Genomic DNA, 19,877 nt, shown 5'->3' with positions numbered 1-19,877 from the left:
CTCTGACTTGTTTATATGATTCTAGAGTTATATCTATCTTTTCAAAATATGTACTCTTGGAATCTGTCAAAAGTCTCTGACTTGCATCCCAATACATTTCAGTCTGCTCAAATATCGTTACATAACTGACATGTCCATTTGATGTGAAAGATTATTACTCTGGATAAGTTGAACTAACTTCTATTTGATACAGGTGGTGACATTTCGAGGAAAAAGAAATTGCTTAAGAAACAGGTAAATCATTTGAAATGCTTGAAAATAAAGAATATATTTAAAAGTATGCAAAAATAGTTACAGAAAATCATTGTTCCATATCCTCCCATTTATATTATTGCAAACAGAGGTGCTGCATCCTGTGCCTTGGAATTTGAAAACTTTTCTGTCTCCACATTATATTTTTTCAATGAGAAAGTGAAAGTCTCAACTTCTTCTCTTGTTGCTGATGACTAACCTCTTTATCTCACAGATATGTAATTACTTGAAAGCCTAATTTGCTACATTTTCATGAATGTGATTTAAATGTTGACTTTGAATTCTATTCTTTCACTAAGCAGAATACAAGAACTGTTTTAGAATTATTCAACTGTTGTCTAATCGTTTCTTTGCCTTACTGTATATCAGGCTGAGGGAAAGAAGAGGATGAAAGCAATCGGTAAAGTTGATGTACCTCAAGAAGCATTCATGGCTGTATTAAGACTGGAGAAAGAAGTTTTGTGAATATATTGTCCACATCCTGTGTCAAAGAACCAAATTCATATGATGGTATATAAAAATTAATTCTATTGCTGGAGCTCATCTGTGTCCTTAATCTTCTTGGTGCATTTCCGGGTTTGGGTACTAAGCTGCTGTATATATCAATTATACGAGCGTATTGCAGTGGGGCTAATGAAGTAGTTTAATAAAGGTAATTCGTAGGATATACTTCAGACAAGTCTGATTATTCAAATCAATTGCCTTATGAAAGTTGTGAATATCGAGTTTACATGACATGGTGAGTGGGAACTTGGTGGATGATCTTTTGACATTTTCATGACCAATGCAGCAAGTATCTTTCAGGTAAAGGAAAAAATAACTACTAGAAATTCTTTTTGCCAAACAAAATTGGCTGTAAACCATTCAAGATATCCATTGATCAATGTTCCACACTTACATGTGTTTATATCTATATTTTCATCCCAATCACAATTGAAAAAAAAAAATACAATGCGACTACCTTAGAATAGAGTGCCAAGTCTGCCCATTCCAATCCTAATTGGGAAAATATACTAATGAGTAGTTGCACATAAAAGAACTCATTAAATAGGGTTTGATGGACATATAATTTCATTATATCCAACATTTGTATCTTGCTTATCTTTACATCCTTAACAATTCTTTGGGTGGGTGTTTGCTCAAACGTTTATTTTGCTTATGCATTCGACTTCTGCTAAAGTATGGGCATTTAGCCTGTTATTTTTTTAAAAATTCAATTCACACCCCCCACCCCTTTTGAAGAAATAGGAAAATAATATTAAATAAAAAGCCCAATGTAATCAGTTAATATTAATTCATCCCATTGGCTTTTGTTTCTTGCGTTGAACTTGTATAACCAAAGTCCATATTTGCAGAAATAATATTGTTGTTAGATAAAATAATTGCTGCCCATGCTCCAATTTTGGTTTTCTGATAGAAACTTCCATCAGTGATAATAATGATCTGGTCCCTTGATGGTATTTCATGATCCGGTCCTTTGATGGTATTTGATAGAAATCAATGGTTGGGAACAAAATGTGGTGATCTATTTCCCATCTCTGAATTGTTCTCAGTATTGAGAAAGGGTTGGGTTTAATTCCTTGAGATATGGCTTGATTCCAAGCATTCCTGATAAAGTAACTTGTGATGCTGGCCACACTTAAAATTAAGCAAAGATCGTGCCTGTTCAGGTTTGATTGAGGATTAGTGATGAGATGAGATGGGGAATATTTCTACCCCTTAATAATTCAGTTTCGGATTCCAAGAGAGCCTTCAGCCCAAAGCCTTTTAGAGAATTCATAGGAAATAAGAATATGCCAGTGGATTTGTATCTTCTGTGGCCGGTGGTTGTGCGTCCATCGTGTTGCGTGCAACTCCCAGGTCACCAACTCAATGCAGATGCCCATCCAATGGTTGGGCATTGAGCTTCTCAAAAATTCTGTTCGAAATTCAAATTTAAAAGGAGCTTGATGCCCAACAATTGGATGGACGGATGTGTTGAGGTGGCGACTTGAGAGTGGGCGTACTAGGGTGCAAGTTTGGCCTTCCGCCCGCCCGCTGCCCGCCCCGAGCCATAGGTCCGGGGAGATATTTGGCCCAGGGCGGATCGAGATTGAAACTGCCCCGAGTTAGGGTCGGTCGGGTTAGGGTTGAGGCCTCGAGCTAAGCTTGGCCTAGCGCCCGATCGATTTAAGTTATACTATAAAATATATATTGATATAAATTATACATTATGAACTTTAAATTTCATTCACATTTTTTATATAATATACTATATATGAAGACAATAAGTGTTATAATATAATTTATTATATTGTTATTTTATGTAAAATTAATAAGTTCTTCCCAACCCATTCCAACCCATGCATTTCTTTTCCCCTCCCCATGATCAGGGCCAATTAGGGTCGGCCCGACCCGACCCTGAGGGAGGGTCAAGGTTGGATTTTTTTGGCCCTGAGTCAGGGTCGGGTCGGGCTTGGGCCTAGGTAAGGGGACTTAGGGTTGGGCTAGGGTTCTATAAAGCCCGGCCCAACCCGACCCTGTTGCAGCCCTAGGCAGTACAATGGCCACATAAGCCTAGGCCATAGAGGAGCCCGATCCTATCAGTCTGACTTTGATGTGGTATTTCATAATGAACACGAGTCTATCAATTCACCCCCTTCTTGGGTTCCTTCTTGTTTGCCATGTAGCATTTTAAGGGAATAGGCTAGATTGGCCGAGATCTGGATCCTCTACTTTCGAGCTGCCCCTACTTCAATGTGCCCCACACACAGCAAGGCAAAAAAGATTGCCTTACCCTTGCTCGGGCAAGGCGTTCGGGCAGGGGTAAGGCGGTCTTTTTGTTGCTTTGCTGTGTCTGGGGCGCACGTCGTAGTACGGGCAGCTTGACAGTAGAGGGATCCGATCCATCGACCGATGCCAAATTGGATTGGAATGGCCCATTAGATTGATTCACCTGACATTGGGGAGACCTGGAATGGTCTCGACCACAACCGAGCCGGATCAGGCTCCGATCCTGACTCTTAAATCCCTAAGATGAATTGACTGGAGCTGTTCAACCAAAAAAAAAAAAAGGAATTGATTGTTTAGAAAATATTAAATATAATTAAATATGAAATTATAAAAAAATAAAATTTATTAGGATATATATGTAATTTCAAATAAGACCCTTCAACGTCAACCCTAGTGGGTGGTAGTTTCAATCCTTCAACAGTAACCCTAGCCGGTTTTTGTTTTCTCTGATTCTCCGTCCCTCCAGTAAAGATGCAAATGGATAATCAAAAACCTATGTCCAATTTCGTATTCATATCCGTGTAAAGGAATCCATATTCGAAAATCGATTTCCAAAAACTATTTGCATTTATTCCAAGGTTCCCCAGGCCCCAGGCCCCCAGCCCACGCAGGTGCCCTCACTGCATAAATTTCTCAACCACATAACATTATGGACACGCTCATAATAAAAAAACAATTTTTTTGATGACACGTGGTAATTAAAAAACTGTGTGGGTTGTTTATGAAAAGAAAACGAAGTCATTGGATTGTTTCTCTTCGGCCAATCTGTCATCTCCTCCTCTCTTCTCCTCTCTTCTCATCTCTCTCTCTCTCTCTCCCTCTCTCCCTCTCTCCCTTGTCATTTAAGAGAGAGACGAGCCTCCTCTACGACTCCCTTTCTCCTTCACAGGTCACTTCATCATGAAAACTGAAGAAGAAAACTCCAGTTGAAGACTGAGAAGAAAGAGAAGAGTCTCTGAGAGAGTTAAAAGATGTCTCGTGCCGTCCTTCAAACCGCTCAAATTATGCCTATCAACTCTCAAATCCCCAACAAAAGTCTCCATTCTCATCCTCATCGCCCTTTCTTATGCTCTATTAGAAACCATCGTCGATCAATCTCCGTTGGAAAATCTGGGAAGTTTGTGGTGATTAATGGACCTGCTCTGGTGGACGGAGACTTCGCAGTTCACCTTGAGCGATGCTTCAGGCTCTCCCCTGCTGAATCAAATTCCGGATTTCCTTCATCATCCACATCTTCGTCATCTTTATCTGTTATGATTGCTCCTGTTATGAAGACTCAGTACGGCGCGTTAGGAACGGTGACTCTTGAGAAGTCGAAGCTCGATTTGTCTCAGAAGCAATCCAAGTCTAGCCCCGAGGTTTGTGTTGTTCATATTTTCTTATCGTGGTTATGTAATTGGCGCTACCACAAATGCTTTTCGGTTTATTAATTATTAAATTGAATTGTCCAAGTGGGTTTGTTTTGAGTTCATTAAATGTCAAAGTTGGATCCCGGGCTTAAAATTTCTGGGTTATCTGCTTCTTTTAGTTATGCAATGAGGTAGTACATATTTTCCTACAAAGGGATTTCTCTTACAAAGTTTCGAGAATGGGCAATTGAGTAGAAATGAAAATTTTTTATTCTCTAGGGTTACCTCATGAAGAGACATTAATAGTTATTAGTATCTTAAAAATTTCATGGAAGCAATTAGAGATGTGGGATGAGTTTCTCTACTAGGACTGAGTTAAAGCCATACTAAGATGTCTTTCACCTTTATCAATGCTAGAGTAGTCTTGGAAACGTTGAATTTCTCATTCATGCACCTTCTTTTCCTTATGTGACTGATGTTTGATCGTATTGTGAAAGGAAATGCTATTTGTTTTGTAAGAATAAAATAGCAGAAAACTTCTATGAAATGGTTTCACGGGGTTCAGTCAATTGTCTTGATCGTGGGATATCATTGAGAAATAAGAATCAGTGTTATCAAACTTTGTTTGCCTGCGATTATTTGTAGTATGGAATGAGTCGATCATCCAAAAAAATATGGTGATATTGTTCCTCCATTGATCAAGAATTTCAATTTTTGGGAAGTATCATGCCCCAAGGAAAAACACTCCTATCTCCTATCAGAAAAATTCCCAGCTCTCCTTTTGGGGCTTCCACTCTTACATAAAGTTCTTGTTTGGACAATTTAAAAGTGGGAGAAGGCTTTTTACTAATGAAACGATATTCAAAATCATTCCATTCAAAATCCTTTGTTCTATCAAAGCGTTGGATGTCTAAATTTTAATAGGTTCCTCCTGGAATTCTTTCCAGAGTCTGTTGAATTAATTTTTATGGATTCCTTCATTTCACTAATTCGTACTAAATAACGAGCTTTCACTTTGATACCAAACTGATGCAAGACAGGTCTTTTGATACCTGTCCTGCAGCACTCCAAGGCTTTTGTCGGCTTGTATTTTGATAGTTTACTATGGTTGTGTTCCTAAAAGATGACCATCTGATAAGCACTATAAAATAATGTAAATCTTCCGAATCTCTTTAATTTGTAGCCCTACTTCTATTTCCATTACCAACATATGTTATTCAGATTTATCAGTTATCATAAACCGATACCTCTCTTAAATGATTTGGACATTATGGTCTTTATGTTGTATTATTTCAGGTTTTATTTTAATGTTATTTATGCTATATCACCTTAAAATCTTAAGCTTTTGGAATGACGCAGACTGCAATTGGGGGAGGGGGTGGAGGTATCGGAAAGAAAATTAATTTTGGTGGTGGTGATGGGGGTGATGATGGTGGTGATGATGACGACTACATGGGTGACTTTGATGATGGAGATGAAGGGGATGAGGGTGGATTGTTTAGGATGCGATCTGTTTTTGAGGAGGTACTCGAATTCTATATATATTTAAATAGGATTAAAGTTTTAGAGGCAAATGTATCCCTTTGACAATGCAAAATTCAATAATCAATTTTCTGCACTTGTACCAGCTTTTTGATAGGAAGTTTGTAGATGCTGTCTTACATGAGTGGCAAAAGACAATGATGGATTTGCCTGCTGGGCTCCGGCAAGCGTATGAAATGGTAAATTCTTACATTGACTTTTGTCCTTCAAACAGCAACGTTTACTAACTAGAATTGGAGGTAATATGTTCTTCAGGGTTTGGTAAGCTCTGCTCAAATGGTGAGGTTCCTAGTAATCAATGCAAGACCAACCACTGCTCGGTTTATTTCTCGATCTCTACCACAAGGATTATCTAGGCAATTCATTGGCAGGTAAATATGGAGATCTCTCAAATACATTTGATTCAATAAAGAGCTCATAATTTTAAATAATTTTTCATTAGAAAAAGAGTGGATATGTTCACATACTCACCTGATCAATGTACAAGGTCATTGTGGTGTGATCCGTATTTAAGTTCTCACTACATGCCAATTGGGCCCATCTGGTGTAACATTTTTGTGAATTCACATGTATGATTGCTTGTGCACATGTGCATGCAGTTTTCTTTTCTTTTTCTTTTGCTTGGGTGAAGCAGCTCTTATAGTTAACGAATTTGTTAGAGTTGTTTTCCTCATTTTCTTGGCCTGATTAGGACAGTTAGTAATGGATCATATTCAACCCTAGTCCTTCTTATGTTGCCGCCGCTTCTCATAGTTCAGATGCTTCTCAGTTTTTGTTTCAAAATTTCTCTTTGGGAATTGGATGGCTCTTATTTCCTTATTGATAAAAGTGCAGGTTTTTTTTTTTTTTAACTGTAGAGTCAAATTTTTATGCTGTAGTTTTCACGTTGATAGGGTGGCTGGCCACTAGGTGATGCCTTGGTTAGGCTAATGTGCCCAAGGTGAGTGCAATATGTTATTTTCGAGGCCATATATTCTAGGCATTTCTCATCTATATATATGCAAAAAGTTTCCTGGTTGGTCATCTTGGATAGACAGTTGCACTTAGTTCTACCACATGGAAGGGTGACGTGGCAATTCTGACTGTGGATATATAGAAGATGGTTTTGAGAGGCAATGTGTGATGCAGTCAAGACTGCGTGATTGATCCTCAATTTAAGAGATTTGGGATTGGTTTTGGTTAAAATAAAGTCCATCTATGCTTATATGGGTCCTAAGGGGTTTATCTATGGGTTTTATTTTGTAATGGGACAATATGTAAGTCCAAATATGAGGTCATGTGTCAAGTATGGCATTAGGTTTACTTGTCTAAGTTGGAGTCCTATTTGTGTTAGTCTTAGTATGAGTGTTGAGCAATAAAGTTAAGTATTAGAGGATTTCATTTCAATTCATGTCATGAATGGGAATTTAGGGGTCAGCCTAATATATAGATAAAGGGTCAGTCCTCTGCTGTAACATGTGATTTTTATTGAGATTAATGATATTTGTTGTGGGTTCTAGTGGAGGCAATTTGTTGGTGCCTTGAGTGGTGAGTTTATGTGTTCTCCCAGAGTCACGGCCTGGTGATATCCTTTTGTGCTGTTGATTTTGTTCTTCAGAGCAGGTGAGGTAAACTTTATCTCTGCTACTGGAAATCGTAGTTTTCTCAAGCAATATTATAGTGCTAATGCAATAACGAGTCCCAAGCTTAAACTAGTGACTGATTCACACACAGGCTCACCAAAAAAGCAGAGACAACTAGAGAACTAGGGAGAAATATTATAAATTGATATATAATGATCAGAATGGCCTGATATTCAGGATGATTAGTCCTCTTGATTACTAGAATCTGCCTGCGGACTATCTCAGCAAACTGAGATCTAGACAAGGCTGCACAGAGTAATCCTAGTGCAAATAGGAAAACAGAGCAACAGTGCTAGTTCTGTTATCCTTGCCATTCTACCTCAGCAACAAAACAGAATTCCAGAGAATAGGTAACCGAAAAGTTAAGTCTCAAGTTTGAACCAATTCTAAGCAGAAATCAGAGAGATATAGAGCTAGAATGTAGACTGAAAATATGAACTAAACCAAGGGTGCCGCTAGTTAAAAAGGTGGATAATCTGACCTGTAGTTTGGCAAGAGATTAAGATAGAAAGTAGAAGAGATAACAGGACAGTAATCCACTTGCTTTGGTTTTGGAATGCAACAAAAACCCATTGAGAATCCACCCAGCAACTCTATGGATCTCTCATAGCAACAGTTTAATTATTATTTATAAATTTGTGGATGAGGCCATAGGCCACTACATCTATCATAGTTGTCAAGGCGTTGCCTAGGCACCCAGACCCCCTCCAATGTAGACGTCGTGACAACTATGATATCTATATATAGATTTCATAAAATGACTAATATATTACATTACATATATATATATAGATTTCATAAAATGACTATAAAAAACCTACATTGACTTGGAACCATAGTTGCCAAGGCAACTAGGCAACCCAAGGCGTTGGACGGGGCAACAAGGCGCTCACCTGGTCACTCTAGGCGTGCATTAATTATATATGTAATACAGGAATGATAATTTTACATAATTATGTTTATATGCAACACAGAAGCCATATCAATGCAATATGATATAATTATGCTAGTAATGGCCTAATAGGAGAGAACCAACATATAACAAACAAAGCATAGAATATCATATAAGCATATTCATCAAAAAAATAAAGCAATAAATATAAATCAACATAAACTCGTGAAGTGTCAACAAGGCATGCTGTCGCCTTGGACCCAAGAAAGAGCCTGGATGCCTAGGTGGTGCCTAGATGATACTTTGATAGCTATGCTTAGAACTCAAACTACTACTTGGAAAAGCCAAAACAAACTAGTATTTGACACTCACTACTCAAACAAGGAGTCTATAAAACAGAACATAAACTTGGAATGAAATCTGCACTGAAGTTTCTAATGATTCTAGGACATAGCTAACTGTTTTTATATAAGGACTCAAACTGTGGGTTTCGGTGGAAGCAATTCGGTAAATGTGGCAACCCTAGAACAGAGTCCCCACTTCTGTCCATGGTTGTGAATATAGAAACGGTACTTTTAAGCAGTTGTGTCTAATAGTACAATTATAACAATCATATAATATAAAATTGTAATTAATTAATTTAATCCCTTTAAACTGGGTTTTATGGACACACATCAAATGTCAAAATATCCAACACAAATAACCCCACATATTTGCTACTTGACTGAGTTCGTAGTTCTAGCTTTTACCTATATATAGTCCCATTATATTGGCCAATTATGATGAAAATGCATTGGACCAAAACCCATGTATAGAAGTAATAGAACCCTACCTGAGGTATATTTCCATTAAATTAAGCCCACTTTTCGATTTATCTGCATCATGTGCTCTATTCTAGTGCTAGTTTTGGTTGATAATACAATTTAATTCAGATTGGCCTGAAATTTTTGGAGATAGTTCTCTTCTATTAGGAAACTTTGACTGCAAAGTTTGAGGCTGCACGGAGTTGGGGTTTGGAGATCTGAACTCAACTTCTGAACCGGTACTGTAGATTGGCCCAGATCAATTTGAAGAATGTATTACTATTTTTTTTTAATCAATGATTGATCTTATGGGCTGTTATTGGTTAAAGTTGAGAATTCTGGTAGTTAGATACTTGACTTCAAAATTTCAGCTTGATTGGATTTGTAGTTAGTGAGCTGGTTCCATCATAAGGGTGCTGGGACCGGTTTTGAAATTCTGCAATTATGTAAATAATTACCCAGACATGCAAACTGCATATCTCTTCTTTGCTAGTTTTTGCAAGTTTCTTTCTCTTCATCCCTTACCAATAAGAACCAGAAGTTTCCATCCTTAGCCTCTCCATCAACATGTGAAGTTTTAGACTCAAATTCAATCATATACCTTCCACATATGCTCATGTACCCTCTTCATAGTCTGAATTTTGTCAATGCTTTATTTGCCACTTGGAAAACTCTGCTTTGGCTGAAACTTGACATGTGAGCAAGAGACCTTATGGTTAACCTGTCCACAAACTTTCAGTCCTATCTAACCTGCCATGTGGCAGAACTAGGGCCCATCCTCGGATTCCTTTCCCAATGGACATATATAGGGTTGGAAAGGTCAAAATATAGAACATAAGGGTGGTAAAAGTAAAGATTAGACAACTCAACTCAACTCAGCTTTATCCCAACTAAATGGGGTCGGCTACATGGATCCTCTTAATACTATATGTGAATTTTTCATTTTGGGCATCATGGAAACTGAAATGTTTTGGTTATTTTCGGCCAAACCAAACTTTCTCTTAAATCCTTGGTGCTGCTGACTTCAAGCAGTTGGGTTAAGTCTATGTTGCGTTGAGTTTGAGTTAGTAACCATCTTGAGCCAAGCTGCAGTTTGTTGCTTTGGCTCCATTTGCTTCCATGTAAAAAGAGGTGGAAAAGGAAAATTTTCTGGTAAAATACGATTCTCTGTTGTTTGTTTTCATGTAAAATGATAAAAATGAAATTGAAAACAAGGAGTGAAATTTTCATGTAGAATATAATTTTAGGAAAATTGTACGACAAACCAACAGGGCCTTTGTAACATTAAAATTTGATAAATCTAGTTTCAAGAATCTTTGACACATAATATTTCCTGTGAAAAATCAATGATATTGAGTGATGAATGAACAATAGAAGTGGTGAAAGGTTTTATTTTCCTATTCTTCAAGTAAAAAAGAAAAAAGAAGGAAAGAAAGTGACCAAAGTGAATGCTATTATACTTCACTATGAGAATTGTTGGAGTTGCAATGATTATTGATGAGGTTATCTTTGTATGCCTTCTATATCCTACCTAGAGTTGCATTTATTATTTCCTGTCGCTCATCTACATAAAAGTGACAAGCTTACACGCTTAACTTGATTGGACCACCTATCAGTTGTGCAATATGGAAGTGGGAGTTTGAAAGGACATTCTTTCCCTTTTGAGGGATTTTGTTTGAAGAGTTCAATTCTGGGTTGGGATGAGGATGTCCCAGGTTTTTATTGCTGGAGTATCCTGAAGTCCTAAATGAAGGGCTAGGATTAGCTCCACTGAGTATGGGGGGTCAATTTATGTAATTGAGGGGCAAATCTGAAATTTAATTCAGTCTTGCTGTGTTGGCCAGATTTGTGGTAGTTAATTAGGGAAAGAGTTTTATATATAACTTAAGTTGTTGGGTCCAGCAGCAGTATGAGTCAGTATGGGGTGTATATTGGAGTTATTTATAAAGTTTTCATTCAAAAACTAGGATTTTTGGTTTTTGGCAGCGTGTGTGTATCCAGTGTTTCGGTCTGTATTGCTTCGTATGGTATTGTATCGGCCTATATTGATACTCTATCGGTTCTGTGCGCAAAATTTTTATGTATCGCTTCTGTATTGTATCGACATGGCCAATCTCAATACATATCGGCCGTATCTGTCCATATCTTATCGATACTCGATACCCATGCCCACCATTTGCCAGAGTTTTTTTCACTCATTTTTGCTTTTGTTTTACATGATTGTTACTACTACTGGAGATATCAGCCATGAGCCATTTGGAAGTAGAGGGAGGATTTGTGGAAAATTTTCTTTGTTCAAGTTGGGTGGAACCTGGATAGAGGGATTTTGAAGGAAAACTTGTAGATGTTCCTAGTCTTATGTTCACTAATTAGGAGCTTTCTTATGGACTGGCCTTAGATGGAGGAGTTAATGAGATGTACTGTTCATGCTTATCTAATGATTGTCATAATGATGTTAGGGTTTGGTTTATTGTGTCATGCAGCATTTTCATTGGGAAAAAGTTGCTTTAGATGGGCCGACCTGATATGATTATCAGGGTGGTTCACCAATTTCAGCCACATTGCAGGATGATGTGGCACTTCTGACTGTTGAATAGATAGGTCTAGTATTGGATGAACGACATGTCAAATTTAGGAATAAGTTCAATCGAATACCCTTCTGTGTTTTGGCATGCATCTTTCTATTTTTCAGCTGTCCATGTATGCACATGCACCCTCTTGTAGTCCCTAGTTGGTAAGAGCTTTATTTTTTCCACTTGGTGAACTCTGTTCTGGCTGAAAACCCGATGCAGTGGCTGGGGACATTGAGGCTTACCTGTCCACGTAATTTGGGCCCAATCCGATCTGCTATGTGGCAGAAACTTGGGTCATCCTGAGAAGCTTATCAGGACAGCCGTTTTGAGTAACTCGGCCCATTTCATTGGATGTGTATATCTTTTATTGTTCCTTCTCTTTGTAATTTATTTCATTTATATGAACCATGTCATCTTCATTACACCAAAGTTAATGTTATTCTGCTTCTTAGTGACATGGGATATAATGACTATTCTTGATTGATATGCCCTAGGATCAGAAACTAAGAGTAGGTTGTATCATTTCAGTGGAAATGCATAATTAAATCTTTGGTATGGTCAAATATTCAGAAAATGAGGCTAGATTTGTGGGGCAAAGATATTATATTTTGTGTGCACATCATATAAGAGGTTCAACTCTATGAAGTCATTTATGCATAGGACAGTGATGGAGGTTTGGTTCTTTGGAAGTTTCCATGATGTGCCAACATGGTATCATCTTTGTTAAATCATGTGCTATTGTATAAGAAATAAGAATACATTATCCTCCTGTTCTTTTAATATCATTGAAAATTGATATGTTGGTTTTCTTGGTTATGAGTAACAGACTTTGGATGTTTCATATGCTTACAATGTTTTAATCGTCCCCTGATTTCTTTCTGAATCTTCTTGTTTTGCAGGATGATTGCAGACCCAGCTTTCCTATATAAGCTTCTTTTAGATCAGGCTGCTACAATTGGTTGTTCTATTTGGTGGGAATTGAAGAACCGTGGAGAAAGGTATTTCATTTAATCTAATTGGGAGAATGGACATAAATGTCTCATCTGATGTGGTGTTCACTTGATATATGTCTTCTTCATCTTTATATGATAGGATAAAACAGGAATGGGATCTGGCACTTATTAACGTGCTGACGGTATCAGCCTGCAGTGCCGTTGTTGTTTGGTCACTTGCTCCTTGTCGTTCGTATGGAAATACATTCCGGTTTGACTTGCAAAATACATTACAAAAGCTTCCAAACAACATTTTTGAGAAGAGTTATCCACTCCGAGAATTTGACTTGCAAAAAAGAATCCACTCATTCTTCTACAAGGCTGCAGAGATGTGTTTGGTTGGGTTAACTGCTGGAGCAGCACAAGCTGCTTTGACAAAACTTTCAGCCAGTAAGAAGGAGGGAAGGTAAACCAGTTGTTGAACATGCTTTGCTTCATAGTTTTGTTACTTGGTGCTGTTTCGCTTGTCCAGATAAACCAATTGTTTTGCAACCATTCTATATCTCAGCCACCATTCCTTTGTATGCTAGGTTATCTGTTACAATACCGACTGTCTCTACAAATGCACTCAGTTATGGAGCTTTTTTGGGACTTTATGCAAACCTGCGATATCAGCTGCTATGTGGAGTTGACAGAGCACTGTTTAACCATTTTGATGTTATTGGGGTGGCGTTATTTTTTAGTGCTGCATTGAGGTATGGTTTGTTTTTCCCCCTATTGAAACCATTGTCCCTATAAATCCCCTTTTTTTGTTTTTTTTTGCCATTAGGATCAATTTGCATATTTTAGATTTTTAGTTTGCTAAGAAGATTGTGGGAAAAGCAAGGATGCAGATATATGAAGATCTTAATAACAATCTGAGCATAAAGGAAGGGGAAAAGCTATTTATAAGACAGCTAAAATGAAGGAAAGGAAGAGTAGAGATCTCGACTACGTTAAATGTATTAAAAGTGAAGATGGTAAAGTACTAATAAGGGATGAAGAAATTAAGGAGAGATGTAAAGATTATTTCTGCAGCCTACTAAATGAAGACACTTCGAGTAATAGTGTCCCGGAAGACTGCATTACCCATTAAGACATCACATGTCGTAGATATATACGAAAAATTAAGGTTTCTAAAGTAAAAGAAGCTTTAAGTAGGATGAAAGTAGGCCAGGCACAAGGCCCAGATGAGGTCCCAATAGAAGTGTGAAAGAGCCTAGGAATTTGTGGTTTATCTTGGCTAATCAAGCTTTTTATTAAGATTATGAGCAGAAGGAAAGTGCCAGATGAATGGAGGAGAAGCATTGTGGTTTTGATTTACAAAAAATAAAGGTGAGATACTCAGAGTTGCAAAAACTATAGAGGCATAAAATTAATTGATGCAGGCAAGGTTTAAAGTATCGGTATCGGTATCGGTATCGGGTATCGTTATCGATCAGGTGATTTTAAGAGACGTATCGTATCGTTTCGGAGATACTTATCGAACAATACAGATGCGCATAAAAATTATCAAAATACATATGGAAATACACTTTTGGAACAAAAAACAATATAAATAAGCAATATATAATAAGTGTCATGCATAAAACCTAAAATGGTGAATAATGTATAGCCAAACAAGTGCATTAAATTGAAATTGTTATAAAAGATGAGGTTTCTTACATGTTGTAATCGTCTATAGCCATGAAGAGTATTGGATGATGCAAAGGATGATGTTGTAGCACTCTTTGATTCGTTTTTTTAGTTTAAAAGTGTGAAAAACCAAGATTAAATGCAAGATTTTAGATTCTTGGTTGAGAGTTTTCCTTCATTTTTTCGTTAGATTAGGAGTTGTATCAAGTCTGTGAGTGAAAATGGCTTTTTTATGGAATGTATCGATGGTATCGGTACGTATCGGTATGTATCGGTATGTATCGGTAATGTATCAAGCCGTATCTACCGATATGTATCGATACATATTAAACCACCCACAGAACCCTTTACTGAACGTATTGATGGTATCGATCGTATCGTATCGTATCGTATCGGTCCGGTATCGGTCGATACATTTCGATGCAATTTGAGACAATTCATTTTTAAAAAAAGGGAGACGTATTGGTATGTAGCGTATTGGTACCGGCCGATACCGATACGTACCGATCCGTATTGTATCGGTCAATACTTTAAACCATGGATGCAGGTGCACTCCCAGGAAGGTCTACGACAAAAGCTATTTAATGTAGTCTTCGGTGGCAAGGAGGCCAGCTAGGAGCCAAGCAACAAGATCTGCTATGAACAGGTAGTCCAATTGGGCAGAAATAGGGTTTTAGTCCAAATTAGGGTTAGGTTCGGGTTTGATGGTATGGTTATGCTAGGTAGGTGTAGGGAAGTCTATCAATATTGGTCCAGTGATGCTTTGATGAATGGAAGTGAAAAAATTCAAAAGGCAGCAGGTTAGGGTTTCGGGTTTTTGAAAAGAGGGAAGTGATGGAATCTAGGGTTTAGAGATGGAATTAGGGCAGGGGGTTAAAGTCGAGTTCTCTAGGGTTGTAGAGTGACACTCGGCCAAGGTTTGAGGGGTAGATGATGGCTGGATGTTGCTGGAATGAAAATTAGGGTTTGGGATTTAATGGAGGTCAAGGGAAATTAGGGTTTTATTGATGGGATGGGGCAGAGGTCAAGGTCGAGTGGAAGAGGTGTTGTGGGGATGCTGTGATCCAAATTTGGTTGAATTCTGATGGTTGGTTATGGCTGTAAGTGAATTAAATTTAGGGAATTTGAAGAAAATAAAAGGGGAAAATTAGGGTTGGGCTATGGAAGGTTTAGAAGAAGATTGGGGTTGGGGAAGCTTCAAACTTACTTGGAGATGCAGTGGAATGTAGGAAGCAGCAGAAACTTGAAGAAAAATCGAGTCTTGAAGAAGAGCACTTGAGAGAAAGCTTGTTCGAACCACCCGGGCTTCACACCGCAAGGTATCGATTGGATCACACACCAATCCCACCTTGCTTTGATCACACACAAAGCAGTCCTCACAAGGAAAAGAAGCACCAGCTTGCAAAACAGAGTTTAATTTTCAAAAAGTGGAGAATGAGAGAGCTCCACGAATTTCAGTAATTAAATAGGCTTTAGAGCCTTTACTCCTATTCAGTCTAGGAGTCTAAAAGACCCCTAGCCGGCTAACTAAACCCACACTCCTTTCTAAATCGTGGGAGTGGTGTGAATCCAAAAAAAATAAAAAATTTACAAAATAAATAAAGGGTGACTCAAGTCACTTAAATTGAACCATTGGTTCAACCAGGTTGGGCCGGTTCAATTTAAAACATTAAAACACACTGAAAAAAAACCAAGTATGGATCCACATCTAACACTACTGACTAAACTACTTGGACAGCACTACAGCAGCTTCTTGTTCTTCTTCTTCTTGCGGATGTAGTGCTGCGGCTCTGCATCAATTTGTTTCAGTTTAATCCATACTTTCTGTAAAGCCCAAAACTGCCCCTCCTTTTAAGTAAATTACTATTCTGCCCTTGCATCCCTCCCAGTAGAGTGCTGAAATTCTATTTCATTACGAAATTGCCACTATCTTGATTAGTTGAGTTGCTATTCATTCGAGTGGGCCCATAGTGACCTGGAACTAGGGTTTTGAACCTGGGTTTGCATTAACTGACCTTGAAAGGTTGAAGAATAAGGGTAAGAAGTGTTTCTCACTTAAAACTTGATCAGCAACTCACCAGTCTAACTTGGCATCCCACCAAGACTGCTGCTGCATCTCGCAGAGCTCTTTGTATCACAGAAGAAAACACGCATAATGCTAAGAGTTTGTCAGAATGGTGTTGGGGGGGGTCTGCCCCTTCTCTTATTTTATTTATAGCTTTAAGAAAAACAACTCAATAGGGAACCTCCCATGCTTGGAGTTCCTTACAACTCAAGTACTCTCAAAATAGAAACTAAAAACGAAATAGGAATTCTCTAGAACTTAACAATGTGGATACTGAGAGAGCTAGAACTTATGACACTTCTCTAGCCTTCTAGAAACAATAGAAAAGAAGAAAAAATAAACATTTAAAACAAACCCCATGCATAGATGAAAAGGGACCCAAACCATGTGTTCAGTCTAGAACCAAAAAATGGACCAATGTTCTGAACCATATGGGATTTCAGGTCTGGTTCTTTGTCCTGAGCATATACTTTTGACTGAACCTTGAATCTGCATCAGCTTTAGCACATATCCTCCATGAGAACAGTATATTAGATAGTACACCTAGAGACTCTGGTTTCTGAATAAGGTGACTACATCAACATGGCCAGCAATGTTGGTTTGTAACCAACCAATAACCATACTGAAACCCTTGCTATCAAACAATCTGACCATCCATGAGAAGAAATATATAATCCTATAATAATTATCAATGCCTTTAGATCAGCAGTAGTTGAATCAGGAGTAGAGACTGCTGAGGAAGAAGTCACTAAATACCGATGTTATAAAAATATTTAAATCTCAGCAGAGGCCTCCAAAGTAATGGGCCCCATCTTGCTGTCCTCATCATGGTGATGTCATGAATCTGCTGAATGGGCCTCTTCCACCCTACCATCTAAACATACGGTTTTTCCTTTCCTCTCACATATTCAAAATACAGCTTAGAACAGTTATCTCCTTCTTTGGTCTGTGATCAGCTAGTGCTCACCTGTAGCCTCTGCAGTGCTGCTCTAGCACCTTTGAGAGTTTCTGTTTCTTGCTGGATTGAAAGGCTTACAGTTCCTTTCCAGCCATCTGTAAGGTATTTTTTTTGTTGGAGGGGGCCGTGGTTGCACACATGGTGGATCTGATATGGGATCTCATTGAGTCACTGGAGGCCTCCAAAGTAATGGGCCCTTCTTGCTGCCCTCATCATGATGTCATGAAGCTGCTTAAGAGGGACCTATCCCACCCTACTCTCAAAAGATTCAGTTGTTGTTCTCCTCTCGCATATTCCAAATACAACTAAGAAAAGATGTCGCCTAAGAAGCTTCCTATTCCTACCAGGGGGTTACCATCTGCCTTACCCCATCCAATCTTGAACCTCACTAAGAGTACAGTCAAATAGGGATAAGGATCACACAGTGAACAAAGCTGAGGAAAAATAAACTTCCACACCGTTCTTTATGATACATTTCTCATCTCATGACTCACCTCCCAAGTCAAGTCCTTGTACTTTGGGAAGGGAGGCTGTATCTTCCAAATAAAATGGAAAGGATAGACCACGTGAGCCTGCTGTCTATGGATAATGGCCTATAGTAGAGATCTCAATGAGAAGGTTCACCAATAGTACTAGAGAGGGTCCAGGTGTGTTGGTCCGGTTCAAAAGGGATGGACATGCTTGAAATGCAATTAATCCAGTGACTTCTAACAACTTAGAATCTTTCAAATCTTTCCTGAACCCAAAATCCCAGGCCATCCTATTGATGCCCAAAGACCCTCTACTGTACTAGCCTTGACTTGAAGAAGGTTGTAAAGCCTCCGGAATTTAGAAAATTGTGAACTGTGTTTTGTTTTTGTGGTTCCCCCATCATGATTCCTAATTCCAATGCCATTCTGGCTGGGAGGGACTTCATGTATTGATGACCCATTCGAAATTTTAGTTTTCTTGGACTTAATGTATTGATGACCAATTTGAAATTGTAGCTTTCTGAATATCCCTTTAAATGGAAAACAAACCCCTTTCCTCTTCTTGGATATTTAATCTAATTAGAAGGTTTGATATTATTATTGTCTCAGAATACTAGTTGGTCAATAGCATTGTCCGTGGTTGCTTGAGATAGTAACTGTACCAAACAGGGGGCATTACATCTTTGCATAATTATGCTGTCCTGCTTTTGGGAAGATGGACGCATATTTATTTTTCATCACTCTATTGCTTGTGGTTTCCATAATTAATGGTCACCCTGGATTGCATTGATATACTCATCTGCGTCCAGCAATGCCTCCTTGAGATCTGAGAGTAAGGTTTTTGTTTATACAGAACCCTGGTTTCTATCTTCAAAATATGCTCTGTAAGGCAAGGAACTACAGGATGCCAGAAGAAATTATGGTTCTCAGTTTCTCGTTGCAGATTTTTGGAAACTAATTACTGAATTAACAGTAGTAAGGTCAAGAACAGATGTAGGAATAAATAATTCAAGTACGGCAGGTATGTCTTGGTCTTAGGGAGAATTGAAAGGCATGGAAAAGCAAGGGCACACTTCCATTTTGCAATTGTGTGAAAAGGCATATGGAAGACTTGAAGTTTCTCTCTCTCTCTCTCCATGTTTTTTTAGAGGGGGGGTGTTTGGAGTGGTTGCTTTTAACTGGGCTTGTTATATACCACAAGGACCTCAAGAGAGAATTGTTGTCTGGAGGATTAGGTGATTTCAACAACTTTTCCCACCTGAGTCCTGACCATGCTTTGCTGGTAGATTCATGAGAGGTGCCATGTGTAACCAACATCATGATAGGAACATATTTTTCTTCAGAAAATGGTAGCAATACAGTTATAATCAATGTTTAATTAGTCATATAGTTGTATTAATGCATATTCAGCACCATGTGGAGACAAGTACTTTACTGCAAATGATGCATAGATGCTCTGATGTTTCTCTACTGCACATTTCCACTGTTCTTCTTGAGGATTTATCATACTTAATCTTTTGTTCTGTGTGCCGAGCAGGATTCTGAATGTTCAAATTGGAGAGACATCAAGGCTGGCTTGGCTTGGGGTAGAGGCAGATCCACTGGTTCAATCAGATAACCTGTTGAAGGCTTACAACAGGCCATCTAAGGACGAAGCCAGGTCTTCTTCAAACTGGTTCATCTCGAAGAATGCCATTGTTTCTGGGCTGGGCCTCCTGGGTATCAAGCATGGGACTGCTGACCATGCTGCTGAAGAAGACATGGCACCTCTCAAAGCACGGAGGAAGAGAGTTATCAGGAGAAAGGTGACTGCTAGTTCAGCATAGAACACATTTCTTCATTTGTATCACAGACCAATTTTGTAGCTGGCGAATATTCAATTTTCAGCCATCAGGCTGTGCAATTTGCAGTTGGCTTTGATGCGAGGTGACTTGGCAGGGGTGTGCTGGTGCTGTGATTTGGGGGGTGGGGGG

At 38.5% G+C, this 19,877-nt stretch overlaps 2 protein-coding genes across 3 annotated transcripts in view; both read left to right on the top strand.

Moving 5' to 3' along the window:
* LOC122656003 (translation factor GUF1 homolog, chloroplastic) overlaps nt 1-790 on the top strand; it is a 90,015-nt gene extending 89,225 nt beyond the window's left edge. For both annotated transcript variants that reach the window (XM_043850417.1, XM_043850416.1), the window contains 2 exons: nt 194-234; nt 622-790. In XM_043850417.1, the coding sequence (XP_043706352.1) occupies nt 194-234; nt 622-643 (63 nt within the window). In that variant the 3' untranslated portion in view covers nt 644-790. The remainder of the gene's footprint in view (nt 1-193; nt 235-621) is intronic.
* Nucleotides 791-3,793: 3,003 nt separating this feature from the next.
* On the top strand, nt 3,794-19,805 carry LOC122656006 (protein RETICULATA-RELATED 1, chloroplastic-like). The gene is made up of 8 exons (XM_043850421.1): nt 3,794-4,382; nt 5,733-5,897; nt 6,002-6,094; nt 6,171-6,286; nt 12,705-12,803; nt 12,898-13,203; nt 13,328-13,492; nt 19,442-19,805. Exons 1-8 carry the CDS (start codon nt 3,996-3,998, stop codon nt 19,728-19,730), a joined length of 1,620 nt encoding a protein of 539 aa, XP_043706356.1. The 5' UTR covers nt 3,794-3,995; the 3' UTR covers nt 19,731-19,805.
* The last annotated feature ends 72 nt before the right edge of the window (nt 19,806-19,877 follow it).

Source organism: Telopea speciosissima, chromosome 3 (assembly GCF_018873765.1).
Source record: "Telopea speciosissima isolate NSW1024214 ecotype Mountain lineage chromosome 3, Tspe_v1, whole genome shotgun sequence".
In the NCBI taxonomy this organism is placed as follows: Eukaryota; Viridiplantae; Streptophyta; class Magnoliopsida; order Proteales; family Proteaceae; genus Telopea; species Telopea speciosissima.
This window is presented reverse-complemented; position numbering and strand designations above follow the sequence as displayed.

Excerpts from the sequence above, each read along its gene's own strand:
- LOC122656006 (XM_043850421.1), top strand. The coding sequence starts at position 3,996 with ATGTCTCGTGCCGTCCTTCAAACCGCTCAAATTATGCCTATCAACTCT. Across the intron at positions 12,804-12,897 it reads TTGAAGAACCGTGGAGAAAG|GATAAAACAGGAATGGGATC; the intron begins GTATTTCATTTA and ends TTTATATGATAG. Across the intron at positions 13,204-13,327 it reads GCCAGTAAGAAGGAGGGAAG|GTTATCTGTTACAATACCGA; the intron begins GTAAACCAGTTG and ends TTTGTATGCTAG.